This window comes from Microtus pennsylvanicus, chromosome 7 (genome assembly GCF_037038515.1).
Source record: "Microtus pennsylvanicus isolate mMicPen1 chromosome 7, mMicPen1.hap1, whole genome shotgun sequence".
Lineage (NCBI taxonomy): Eukaryota > Metazoa > Chordata > Mammalia > Rodentia > Cricetidae > Microtus > Microtus pennsylvanicus.
In genome coordinates, this window is record NC_134585.1 from 31,020,861 (window position 1) to 31,035,440 (window position 14,580).

General features: G+C 41.6%; 1 protein-coding gene across 2 annotated transcripts in view; it reads right to left on the reverse strand.

The window, feature by feature from the left end:
* Positions 1–652: 652 nt before the first annotated feature.
* Npas2 (neuronal PAS domain protein 2) overlaps positions 653–14,580 on the reverse strand; it is a 185,314-nt gene continuing 171,386 nt past the window's right edge. For both annotated transcript variants that reach the window (XM_075980373.1, XM_075980372.1), the window contains exons 20-21: positions 3,849–4,023; positions 653–2,062 (exon numbers count right to left, since the gene is read on the reverse strand). In XM_075980373.1, coding sequence (XP_075836488.1) covers positions 1,883–2,062; positions 3,849–4,023 — 355 coding nt within the window. In that variant the 3' untranslated portion in view covers positions 653–1,882. The remainder of the gene's footprint in view (positions 2,063–3,848; positions 4,024–14,580) is intronic.

Genomic DNA, 14,580 nt, shown 5'->3' on the forward strand with positions numbered 1-14,580 from the left:
ATTTCTACAGTGAAACATTGCTTTCCCTGTCACAGCTTTGAACCTTAGGATACTGGAAGACGGATGCAGCCCAAGAAGCTCCATCCCCGTACCACTTATTGTATTGTGTGTTCCATCATACTGGGGGTTGGGTCTTGAATGGCCCCCCAAAGGCCCATGTATTGAAACCCTGGACCTCAGCTACTGGGTGTGGCACAACCTTTAGCAGGTGGGGCCTAGTGGAATAAAGTTTGCTCATTAGGGTTATGGGGGTATGTCTTTTAGTGGGACCCTGACTCCTTTCTCTTTCTTTGCTTCCTTGAGGTGAGCAGGTCTGCTCTGCCATGAACTCATTCCATAATATTCTGTGCTGCAATAGCCCAAAGCACCAGGGCCAAGGGACCATGGACTGAAATCTCTGAGCTCATGAACCCATGTCTGTAAAGCTCATCTCCTCACTTATTTCATTATAGTAACAGAACACTCAACGAAAACAGGGTTTCTCTGTGTAGCCCTGGTTGTCCTTGCTTTGTAGACCAGTATGGGCTTTTGAACTCAGAGATTTACCTGCTTCTGCCTCCTGAGTGCTGAGATTAAAGGTGTGCACCACTATCCTGAAATTAAAAAAAAAATGTGTGTGTGTATGTGTGTGGACATACAACAAGGGACAAAGGAAATTGTACAAACTTGTTAATTTATTACAAAATCTTCACTCACAGAAAAACACAAGGAAACTTTTATACTTTTATATTTGGGAATGGAACTGGTGTCTCAGATACAAAATAATTTACACATAATCCGTACAATTTTATTCTTTTATAGAAATAGGTCATTATTACAACAGCTGTACAATTCACTACATTTCCTCTTAAAATTACATAAAATCTTCTCTTTAGAAACATCTCAACATAACAAAACATACAAAAAAAAAAGCAAAGTGCATTTTGAAAAGGAAAATCCAATCTTCAGAATCGTCAGGGGAGGTCTGTGGAAAGATGCAGCGGCCTCACCAGGATGGCCGTCACGTGACTGGTTTCCCCGGGAGACTGCAGCCTGCCGGGTTGCCCTGCTGGCGGACTCTCTTCCCTCATGGTCTAAGAGGTCTCTAGGGGATTCTGGAATAGCTGTGAGGTTGTGCTTTGCTCTGAGTCCACCCTTATGGTTACTATCGGTGAAGTCAACAGGAATAGTCCAATGTTCTGTTTAGGTGGAAAATGGCTACCAGTGGGGTGTGGCGGTGAAGAGCCTCGGTCCACAGGGTTTGGGCCAGGGGTGTGGCTCTGCAACTTCATTAATAACAGGCTTATCTGATTGGTGGGCTGTTTTTTGTGTACTCCCAGTGAAGCCATGAGATCTTATTATTTAAATAAATTTTAAAAAAAGCCAGAAAGTGCCTAAGTTATTTCTCCTGTGCGCAGCTGTGCAAATTAAAACAAAAACAACCTTTTAAAAATAATGAAAAGAATCTCTTTATTCTCTCTCTCTCCAAAGACCTCTAACATAGTCCTTGACAATAAAGGAAAGACCATCAAGAGAGTGAAGGCCAGCTAGGGCTTGGGACCTGTGTCAGCGGTAGAGTACCTGGCGCGCTCTCTCCTGGAGGCAGCGAGAGGTACCACCTCTGCAAATAGAGCAGGAACCCCCTTACGGGGGCACTTGGTTCCTGTCTAGTATGGCTGTAGCGGATGCCCGAGGACCTCGGGGCAAGGGAATCATGGCCAGTATTCCTGTTCTTTCCCCCATTCTGCCAGTGCCACACTCCAGACACATTACCATGGGGAGTTCTGAAATGTATACAGGGTGTGCCAAAGCCACGTAAACCTTTCTTTCTGTTTCCCACGGCTATTCCCCTCCTCCCTTCCATTGGTAAAGCTGGTTGCATCTGGACTCCAGTGTCAGGGCACTATCGGGGTGGCTGCTGGAGACCTGAGGACTCTGACAGGCGACTGACCCTGCGGGAAGGGCGTGGGGGCTGAGGCTGTGTGGGCTGGGTTGCGGCGGCGTAGCCCAGGGTCCCCGGCTGCTGGGAGAAGGTGGAGAGAAGGAGCGAGTCCGGCTGCTCACTGTGCAAAGATGTTGGTGCCTGTAGCAGGAAAAAGGAGAAAAGGGGTTGTGTGGCTGGCCAGTTCCTCCATTCTTAAGCCACTTCAGTACCCCCTGGGTTTGCTGCAGATGCTATCAGATTCTGGGACTCCCCTCAGACGGCTAGGCATATGTACCTGCCTGTGTCCTTGCTGGAGTGCATGATGGGGAAAAGCCAAGCTCTTTGACAGTACACTTTTGTAACGATTCTGGGTGGGGAGGAGAAGAGGGGTTCCTTCTGGGTCAATGGGCTTGGGGCTGAGGCTGCAGGTAAGGTTTCCGAACCAGAGGTACATGCTATCTGTATACATCCTGTGTGTGTGTGGATGGTGGAGTCTGAAGCCCACATAGGTTGTGGGAAGGGAAGAATCGGCGTAGACAAATGTATGCCCCTTAAGTCGGTCCCTGGTCCTGTGACTACTTCAAATACTGCCATTTTCAAGAACCTGGAAGGAAACTTCATGATTGGAAATGCAAAAGCTTCAGCCGGTCAGTCCGACTTTGAAAGTTCCGCTCTCATTTTCCGCTCTTGCCTACAAATAAACGTCCCCCTCCAATAATCAGCGCCCCAGCACCACCTCTGAGGCCTCCCAGCACGCCTCTCCCTGACCTAAGGCTGGGCTGTCTGTGATCTTGCTGGTCGGGTTCTGCCAGAAATGCATCTGAGCGTTTCTCCACGACGGCTTCTCCACCGGGTGCTCTCTCTCTTTGTACAATCAGAGTGTTCTGTGCGAGCCCACCTCCCCGCATGCGCTCTGAGATCCCCAGGTCACGGGGATGGGATAGCTGAAGAGCTCTTTGCCTCTCTGTTTTGTCTCTAGAACGCAGCAGGTATTTAACTCCTGCTGCTGAAGATGCGTTAAGACCTTTTCCTGTTCTCACATCCACCCCCTTTTCTCTCTTCTTCATTGTTTCACGCGCCAGATTACGTCCTTGTCCTGAGAGCTGACGAGATCCACAAAGTCGAAGTCAGAGTTGACACCCACCTTTCACTGTGGGTCCAGCCAGGGGAATTTGAAAATTAGACCACAGCTGTTTTAACAGCTTTGGAAACAAGCGACATACCAGGTCTTTAAGGATGCGGTAGCCACCTCTGCCTCACCATTCTTAAGAGGTCTCAGCCACTGCATGCTGTCTTTTGGCCTCAAAGATGCCAAGCAGAGCAAGTAGGTGGTCCTTATCAGGGGAAGTCCACAAGGTAGGGTGAAGGATGAGCTAGAAGGGTGCCCTTGACACGTGTGAGGGGAGGATGGAGACCTATGAGAGCTTCAGGAGGGACAGTGCTCCTATCTGAAACCCCAGGCCAGTCCACCCTTCCTCCTCTGGTGTGCGTGATGCTTGCTCGATAGTACTTTCTGCTTTCTGAATAGTGTATTTGTGAAATGTACCCCCAGTTTTCACAGCAAATCTTTATCTCACACGTTAATATATTTACCTAAAGTAGTAATTGTGTTTTTTAAATAAACGTGGTTTAATTTTATATTTCAATACACTAAAACGTACGGCAAAACTAGTCATTAATTTTTGACTTTTTTGTAAAAATATGAGCATATCAAGATGCAAAACTGTTAAAAACTTACTTTTAAATAGATATTTTCGGCATACCATCGAATGAAGTGTACTGTTTGCCTATTCTTAATTTCCATACTGTACATTAAGCATTAAAATTAGCCACATATGAACTTCTCTGAGGTTGATCTCTCTACTAGGGAAGAAGTCGAATGTGGAACTCATCCTCTGCTCATCAAAGCCGCTCGGGTCTCCCTGGGACCCCGCTGCTCACCTACCTGCAGGTAGTGCGGTGGCTGCTGCTGTGCCTGTGCTGGCTGAAGCGGTGATGGCTGGGACGTGGGGAAGCTGGGATGGAGTACCGCCTGCCCCATCAGCAGGACAGGGGTGGAGGCACTGCTGCTGGCGGGGTGCGAGTCTGGACTTGGAAACATGACCTGGCTCTGTGAGTACCTGTTTCATGCAGGACAGATAGAATAAATCCTCTGAGAAAGAGAAGACGCTTGACACGATACTAGAAACACCAACTAGAGGGGCTGGAGAGATGGCTCGGTGCTCAAGAGCACGGGTTGCTCTTCCAGAGGACCTGGGTTTGGTTCTCAGCACTCATGTGGTGGTTCATAATCACCTGTTACTCCAATTTGGGGTATCTGAACCCTCTTTTACCTTCTACAGGTGCACAGATAGACATGCAGGCAAAACACCCATATAATAAAATAAATCTTTAAAAATCCCTTAATGACAATGATAGAAAAAAATGGGTCAAGTAGACTTCATTAGAAAATGTGTACATCAAAGGGAACTATCCATGGACAGAAAAGTAATTCAGAGTATGGGAGAAAAATCTCTCTCCATCATACATCTGATAAGGGATTGATATTCAGAATATATAAAAAATGCCCACAGCTATACCAACAACATCCTAATAATACCCAAAGAGCCCAAACAAAGTAATGGACAAATGGCTTGGACGGTCCTTTCCATCCAATGAAAGGATATAAAGGCCAATAAGCAAAAGATACACATAGTACCTAGTCAATAGGAGGATGCCAATCAAAACTGAAATGAGCTATCCATTTATCCACTCACGCCATTATGATGAAGATATGCATACCTATACATGTATAAATTTTGATATATACTATGAGTAACCTTGAAGACATTATATCTATGTGTATGTACATGTACCAGAAAAAAAACCCTTGTTATTAAACATGAGGAAAAACTAAACATTCTGTATAATGTTGATGAGAGCGTAAAATGGTACAACCATTCTGGAAATCATTATGGAGATGCCTCAGAAATCAAAACATGGCATTTCTGGGTAAGATGGCATATTAAAAGCTGCCTCCATGTTACTTGGTGAGGGAGAAGAGTCAGAACAAGAAAATGTAGTCTGCTCCAAGGAGAGAAAGAACTCTGGGAGCTGGAAAGCGTGGGGAAAGAGACAGAGGACGGGAGATGCACCGAGAACTATGCGGCCGAGTTGAAACAGCTCCAGTCGTGTGGCTCTGAGGTAGACCAGAAGCCTCATTTAAAAGCTGATAATGTAGACAGCCATGAAATCCTACCCGCCGCACAAACCCACAGCTCTCACAAGCCCAGGTCCAGCTTCAGGTTTTAGCGAGTCTGATTCCTCCAAAGGACAATTCAACAGTGGGGAGGAATTCCATCTTGTCGTTCTGTATGTCTCAGAGAGCAGTGGCCAGGTCCCATTTCAGAGGGAACTAATTTACTGCTTAAAACTGAGGTAATCCTGGAGGCTCCCCCAAATGGGGCAATCCATAAACCAGGGAGCCTGACTTAATCTCCTGCAATCCCAGGGCCAGAGAGATGATCTGGGAGGCAGTTACAGAGAACAAGAGAGACTAGATGCTGACAAGCTGGAAGGGGCAGGTGGCCAGAGACTTGGCTCAGGCAGTGAGAGCATCGGGTACAGCAACCCTGGACTCTAGGGCCAGAAGAACACCTTCTCTACTGAGAACAACCCTGGGATGAAGAGACACCTATCTGCTGCGTCTGAGGTTCTACTGGACTATTCGACATCTACCGCTACATCCTTCCGGCTGGATGACCAGTACAGAAGGCTATTAGAAAGGACAGACTGGTCTTTCATGTGTACAGCCCTCAGGGCTGTGGCTGCTTTCCTCATTCTTAATGTACCCGGGAGATTCTTCCCCAATAGAACAGAAGCCCACCCAGAGAGGTACAGGCTGGGAATCTTGGGAGGGTATAAAGTTAAGTGTGAACAGCAGAGAGCCCCCTCCCCACATTTTTAAGAGAAACCACTTAAGTGAGCCGGCCTCAGTGAACACTGGACACTTGTCTAATAGAGCTCAACAACACCATAAACCATGAAAAAGACAAGACCCCACAAATTCTAACACCTCTGCCTCCATGCATGCAATTGGTAGCTTCCAGATTTTGAGGACCTAGAAAAGAGGTATTTCACAGGTGATCTTCCCCCTTTTCTCCTCCTCCCCTTCTTCCCCCTCCCCTCTTATTTCCTTTGCCTTTTGATTTATCTTCTTTATTTTTATTACACTTTTAGTGATAGTTTTGCCTTATTACCCTTAAAAATCTTTTATGCTTTTAATTAAACAATTAACTCATTTTTGAGGAAAAATCTCACTATGTAGGTCTGACTGATCTGGAATCCACTGTATAGACCAGATGGCTACAAACTCACAGAGATCCACCTGCCTCAGCCTTCTGAGTGCTGGGATTAAAGGTGTGTGCCACCACACCCAAGAATTTTTTTTATTTATTATTTCCCTTCATACATTGACCTAACTCTGTCTCTGGCTGTTTTTCAAGACAAGGTTTCTCTGTGTAGGTTGGAATCTGTCCTGTAACTCCCTCTATAGATCAGGCTGGTCTTAAACTCACAGAGATTCACCTGTCTCTCCCTCCTGAGTGCTGGGGTTAAAGGCATGTGTCACCAACTGACCAGTTTTTGTTTGTTTGTTTTTCGAGACAGGATTTCTCTGTAGTTTTGGAGCCTGTCCTGGAACTAGCTCTTGTAGACCAGGCTGGCCTCAAACTCACAGAGTTCCACCTGCCTCTGCCTCCCGCCTGAGTGCTGGGATTAAAGGCGTGCGCCACCACTGCCCGGCCTGACCTTTTTTTTAAAAAAACAAACAAACAAACAAACAACATATTCCTTTGATTGTTGGGCTAAGTCTTTTCCTTCACCCTTTTTTCTCTTTCCTTTCTCCCCATTTCTGTGGTTTTCTCTGTCCTATACTTCTAGTATTTTCCCTTCATCTTACTGTTGTCTTAAAACTTTCTCACTGTTGAAAATTATTATTTTTTCTTTATTTTAATACCTTCCTTCACTTCTGGTTTATCTCCTGATTCAGCCCTCACTGCCCTCCATTTTCTCCTTGAACATCTTCTACCTCATTCATTTACTGTTTCCACACTTGCCTTAAGTCATTTTTAACTTCAGAAAACACTTGTAGTTTTGTAAATTTTTCTGTTTTATGATGTTTGGAGATATGTTAGTGATATTAACTGATTTTAAATATAGTTTTATATCTTCTATAATCTGTTGATGTTGCTATTACAGTAGTGTTTTCTCTCTAAGTAGTAAAAGGATTGAATCCATAGAAGTAAACTTCCTGGGGCCAGAGAGTTGAGACAGTGCTTAAGAAAGCTTGCTGCTTTTTCTAGAGGACCCAAGTTCAGTTCCCAACACCCGCATCTGGGAGTTTAACTTTCTGAAACTCTGGCTACAGGATGTGACACCTCTTCTGGCCTCCATAGGTACCTGCTCACGCACGTGTATACACACACATACACGCACACACTAAACAATAAGTATTTAAAAAAACTGTAGGGAGACTGGAGAGATGGGTCAGTGATTAAGAGTACTGCCTGCACTTCCAAAGGACCTGGGCTCAATTTTCAATACCCACATGGTGCCTCACAACCATCTGCAACTCCAGTCCCAGGGGACCTGATTCCCCCTTCTGGTTTCCCCAGGCACCAGGCATAAACACGGTACATAGATATCCATGCAGGCAAAACACTCGTTCACATAAAGTTGAAAAAGAATAAAAAGAGTTTTTAAAAGAGCAGGCTGCTGTGTGGTAGGAAGCCCTTTAAATAAAGCCAGAAGTGATGCCCAATCCTAAAGATGCAAGTTCACCGAGCAGCAGCGTGAGAAAGCAGCAGACTCATGCTCGTGGCAGCAACTGCTCCATCCTTCCAGCAGGCTCATCACTGCTTAGGAAGTTCGGAAGACGTAAAGACACAGCCTCCTGAACTGAAAGCTAGGGAAATAAGTGAAATGCTAAATGAAGCATTCAGAAGTTGCCCAGCAAAAAATGAAAAGAAATAAATAAAAAAAAATCCCAAAGAAAATACAAACAAACAGATGAATTCAATTTAGGATCTGGGGAGGAAAACCAGTCACACAGAAGAGTCAGTAAAGCAGACGATTAACTCAGCTGTGTGGGAAGAGCAACTTAACAGGGAAATTGAGATTTTGACAAAAAGCTAGAAATGTATAGATCAAAGGAGAAGTGTGGAGAGACGTGTAGCCAAGGCTCTGGACCAAGGGGAAGAAGCACAGTCAGGGGTGGAGGACACGGTTGGGAAAATACTGATTCAAACTTCAGTAAATAAAAAAAATAAAACAGAACAAGTGTGGCCACGATGTCCAGAGCTCTGGGGAGTGATGATAAGACCGGGTCCATGAACCCAGGGCAGGAGACCGAGATAAAAATCACAGACATGGGGAATCTAGTTCATGGGATTAGAGTGGAAAAGTTCCCAAATATGGAGACCACGAGGGCCACCAGGAACCACAAATAGAAATGAGTAGAAAAGAATCTTTCTGCAAGATAATATAGTCAAGTTGTTAACATAAAAGGCAAAGAAGCCATATTAAAAGTTGAAAGGGAAAAGTGCCAACTTACATCATCAGAATATCTAACCTCCCATCAGGATCTTCAATGCCAGGAAAGCTTAGGACAATCTATTTCAAGCCCTGAAACTAAATAACTTTCAACCAACATTCCTAAATTTAGTGAATCTATCTTTTTGTATTGATGGATAATTAAGGACATTTCAAGATAGCCACAAATAAAGGTAATTCATGACCATTGGACTGGTTTTGGATTCTGTTGTTGTGATAAAACACCCTGAACCAAAGCAACAAAGAGGAGAAAGGATGTATTTAGTTGACAATCTCAGGTTACAGTCGATCACACAAGGGAGGTCACAGTGGCTCGGAGCAGCTGGTCACATCCCACCCATAGTCAAGAGCACAAGGAACTAAATGCATGTGTGTTTAGTTCTGTGCTCTGTGCCTAACTGGACTTTTCCACCCTCACACAGTTCAGGATTCCCTTCTTAAGAAGACCCATAGTGGGCTGGGGGTTCTCAAATCAATTAATTTAATTAAGACAGTCTTCTACAGACATGGCCACAAGCCAACCCAAAGTCGACAATTCCTCATTGAGACAGTTTCCTGAGGTTATTCTAGGTTGCATCAAGTCGATAATCAAAGCCAACCATCAAAACTCCCGGCCACCACTAACTACAAAAGACACTAAAGGAACCCTATGTACACGGGAGGAAGAAAGTCTTAATCACAACAGCAAATGAAAGAATAAATTTTATGAGAGAAGCAGATGAATAAAGAAATGTTAACGCCATCATGTTCAACAAAGCAAATCAGCAAAACTTAATTCTAAAGGAAAGAATACACAATTCAACCAAGCAGAAACAATCAGCAGAACTCCAGGAATTAGTAACCATATCTCAAGCATAACCTTAAATGTAAATGACCTCAGCTCACCACAAATAAAAAGATATGGATTTGCTGACTGGGTTAAGAAAACAGCTTGCTGTTAAGATGCAGCTTGGTGTTGCTTCCAAGCAATACATCTTTCTAGCCAACACATGCACAGATTGAGTGTAGAAGGATGGTAACGAATCTAGTGAGTGTGTAAAAGTGGGGAAGAAGCTGCTGTCGCTATTCTGATAGTGGATAGTCGTCCAACCAAAATTAGAAGAAATAAAAAGACCACTATATATTAACAAAGAAAACAATATATTAAGAAGATATAGTCATCATAAATATACTCATCAAATGTTGGGACTCCCAATTTCATAAAACAGACACTAGTGGACATTAAAGGTCATGGGGTATGTTCTCATGCAGTAAGAGTGGGTGACTTCAATATTTCACTTTTCTCTTCAGATAGGTCATTTAAACTACAAACCAGTGAAGAAGCTCTACAATGAAATGACACCACACAGACTGGAGAGATAGACCAGCAGTTAACAGCACTTGTTGCTGTTCCAGAGGACTGTAGTTACGTTCCCAGCACCCTTGAGTATCTCACAACTGTCTGCAACTTCAGCTCTAGGGAATCCTCTGCCTTCTTCTGGGTTCTGCAAACACTGTGCACAGGTGGTATGTACTCTCACTGATAAATACATAGACTCATAAATATGTTTTTTTTTCAACTCTTAGAAACCACATCTTGAGCTGGTTATGGAGGAACAATCATCACAGCACTTGGGAGGCAGAGGCAGGTAGATTTCCAGGAGCTCTGGGACAGCCAGAGTTACCTAGTGGGACCTAGCCCAAAACAAATAAACAAACCCACAAAGCCCCAAACACTGTATCATAGACTAAATGGATTTAGTAGATATCTATGGAATATTTTATCCAGCATATGTGGTCTGTCCCAAATACCATATTATAGACTAAATGGATTTAGTAGATATCTATGGAATATTTCATTCAGCATATGTGGTATTCATATTTTTCCCACCAGCTTATGGAACTTTCTTTAAAATAGAACATATTCTAGGCCATGAAGTAAGTCTTAGGAATACAAAATAATTTGAACAATTTCTTGTATTTAAAAGACCATAATAGAATAAAACTAGCAATCAGTAACAATAGCAGAATCTCTAGGAATTACAGATACTTGGAGACTGAATAAAATATTCATGAATGATCGGTTGATGAAGAAAGGAGAGGGAAAAATTCTAGGATCAAATGAAGATAAAAGCACAACTTATCAATCTTTGGGGTACAAGTAAATCATTCTAAGAGGAGAGTTTATAGCTATGAGGGATGACATTAAAAATCCAGAGATTTCAAATACATTTGTTAATGATGCACCTCAATGTCTTAGAAAAACAAGAATAAGCCAAGCCCCAAAGCAGTAGGTGGCAAGAGGTAATCAAGATTAGGACAGAACTTTATGGAATGGAAGTTAAAAGAATATAGAATTAATCAAATGAAATGATAAGCAAGATTGATGAAAGAGAGAAAGAGAGAGAAACCAAATTAATGTAGTTAGAGATGAAAAAGAGATGTTAAAATCAGTTTCAATTAAATCCAGAGGATCATAGGGAATACTTGGAAGGCTTAGAGTACAGACAAAGAATGCTGGGAAAATTTAGAAGAAATGGATAGATTCCTTCAAGCATATGACCCTACCCAAATTAAATCAAGCATATATAAACAAGATAGACAGATCCACAGAAGCCAACAAGAATGAAACAGGAATTAAAAGCATATTAACAAAGAAAATCCCAGAACCAGATGTATTTGCTGCTGATTTGTACAAGTCTTCCAAGAAGAGCTGATGTCAATGTTCTTCAAACGGTTTCATAAAAATATGAAGGGGTTTTGATGGGCATTGCATTGAGTTTGTAGATTGCTTTTGGTAAGATTGCTATTTTTACTATGTTAATTCTGCCTACCCAAGAGTATAGGAGATCTTTCCACTTTCTGGTGTCGTCTTCAATTTCTTTACTCAAAGATTTAAAGTTCTTGCCATACAAGTCTTCTACTTATTTGGTTAGAGTTACTTTGAAATATTTTATGCTATTTGTGGCTATTGTGAAGGGTGATGCTTCTCTGATTTCTTTCTCAGTCCATTTTTATCATCTGTGTACAGGAGAGCTACTAATTTTTTTAAAGTTAATCTTGTATCCTGCTACATTGCTGAAAGTGTTTATGAGTTTTAGAAGTTCCTTGGTAGAATTTTCGGGATCACTTATGCAAACTATCATCTCATCAGCAAATAGTGAGAGTTTGACTTCGTCTTTTCCCATTTGTATCCCCTTGATCTCCTTTTGTTGTCTTATTGCTCTAGCTAGGACCTCAAGAACTATATTGAATAGATATGGAGGGAGTGGACAACCTTGTCTTGTTTCAGTGGGATCACTGGGAGTTTCTCTCCACTTAGTTTGATGTTGGCTGTTGGCTTGCTTTATATTGCCTTTATTATGTTTACATATGTTCCTTGTATCCCTGCTCTCTCCAAGACCTTTATCATGAAGAGATGTTGTATTTTGTCAAAAGCTTTTTCGGCATCTAATGAGATGATCATGTGCTTTTTATTTTTTCAGTTTGCTTATATAGTGGATTATGTTGACAGATTTTTGTATGTTGAATCATCCCTGCATCTCTGAGATGAAGCTGACTTGATCATGGCAGATGATGGTTCTGATGTGTTCTTGGATTTGATTTGCCTGTATTTTATTTAGTATTTTTGTGTCAATGTTCATGAGTAAGATTGGTCTGTAATTATCTTTCTTGTAATGTCTTTACTTCTTAGGTAATTGCAGCCTCATAAAAAGAGTTGGACAGTGTTCCTTCTGTTTCTATTGTGTGGAACAATTTGAGGATTATTGGTATTAGTTCTTGAAAAATCTTGTGAATTCTGAGCTGAAACCATCTGGTTCTGGGCTTTTCTTGATTGGGAGACTTTTGATGACTGTTTCTATTTCTTCTTCTTCTTTTTTCTTTCTTTTTTTTTTAAAAAAAGAATTAGAAATCAGATTTATTTTTATTTATTTATAAGGTATCCTGCCTGTAGGCCAGAAGAGGGCACCATTTGGTTGCTGGGAATTGAACTCAGGACCTCTGGAAGAGCAGTCAGTGCTCTTAACAGCTGAGCCATCTCTCCAGCCCCCTGTTTCTATTTCTTTAGCAGTTATAGGTCCGTTAATTTGCTTATCTGATCTTGATTTAATTTTTTTTTTTTTGGTTTTTCGAGACAGGGTTTCTCTGTGGTTTTGGAGCCTGTCCTGGAACTAGCTCTTGTAGACCAGGCTGGTCTCGAACTCACAGAGATCTGCCTGCCTCTGCCTCCCAAGTGCTGGGATTAAAGGCGTGTGCCACCACCGCCCGGCTTGATTTAATTTTTGTAAGTGACATTTATCCAGAAAGTTGTCCATTTCCTTTAAATTTTCTAATTTTATGGAGTACAGGTTTTCAAAATATGAACTGATGATTTTCTAGATTTCCTCTGTGTCTGTTGTTATGTCCCCCTTTTCATTTCTGATTTTGTTAATTTGGATATTCTCTCTTTGCCTTTTGGTTAATCCACACACCTACAAACACCTGATTTTTGACAAAAAAGCAAAAAAAAAAAATCAAATGAAAAAAGCATATTTAACAAATGTTGCTGACATAACTGGATATCAATGTGTAGAGAAATGAAAATAGATCCATATCTATCGCCATGCACAAAACTCAAGTCCAAATGGATCAAAGACCTTAGCATAAAGCCAGCCACACTGAACCTTATAAAAGAGAAAGTGGGAAGTACACTTGAACCCATTGGCACAGGAGACCACTTCCTAAATATAACCCCAGTAGCACAGACACTGAGAGAAACAGTAAATGGGACCTCCTGAAACTGAAAAGCTTTTGTAAAGCAAAGGACACAGTCAACAAGACAAAATGACAGCCTACAGAATGGGAAAAGATCTTCACTAACCCCACATCAGACAGAGGCCTGATCTCCAAAATATAAAAAGAACTCAAGAAATTGTACACTAAAAGATCACACAATCCAATAAAAAAAAAGGAGTACAGACCTAAACAGAGAACTTTCAACAGAGGAATCTAAAATGACTGAAAGACACTTAAGGAAATGCTAAACATCCTTAGCCAAAAAATCAGAAAATAATCTCATTCGTAATAGCTTTAAAATGCCTAGATAAAAAATCTTACATCATTGAAAATGACCAGTAATAAACCTAACCAAAGGAATGAGAGACATCTACAGTGGAAACATAAAACACTGAAAAAAGTTGTTGAACAGGCTCTAGAAGGTAGAAAAACCTCCTACACTCATGGGGTCATTGGAAAAGGCAATACTGTGAAATGGCTCTATTACCAAAACAGATCTATGGTTTCAACACAGTCACCATGAAAATTCCAGTGTTACCCTTCACAGAAACAGAAAAAAAAGTCCAAAAATGAAAATGAAATACAAAAGACCCCAAATAGTCAAAGCAGTCCGTTTCAGAAAGAGCCAAACCCTGACCTCAAATCACACTGTAAAACCATAGTGACAAGCTGCTGGGACAGAAGCGAGTGGAGTAAAGGAATAGAATGAAGGAGACAGATACAAGCCCCTACAACCAAACCAACTAAACCATAAACAAATGTATCAAAAATAGATACACTGCAAGAAAGACAGTATTTTCAAAAAATACCTCTGGAAAAACTTGTTTTCTCACAAGTAGAAGAAGAAACCAGATCCATATCCTTCACCTGAAGCAAAATCAATTCAAAATTGTTCAAAGACCATAATTAGCACCGGAACTCTGGCTGCTAAAGAAAAACATTTCTAGAGACACGCATAAGTAAGGACATTCTTCAAAGGACCATAGGCCCACAGGAAATAATTCCAAGAATTTAGGATTGCATGATCATTAAAAAAAAAACTTCTATACAGAAACTACTTGTGGGGGAGGACAGAAGCCAGCAAGAGGGTGGGATTGGAGGAAAGGCAAGAGAAATGGGGAGGGGGATTGATAAGAGCACACATATGTCAGGAAATTTCATATTCCATTAATTCATTTGTTAACTAAAAGTCAAGAAAAATAAAAATAGAATTACCATATTACCCAGAAAGTCTGTTTCTGGTTATATATTTAAAAGAAGTAAATGTATACACTTAAATAGATATTTGTGTACCCGTAGAAATATCATTCACAACAACAGCCAGAAGGCAG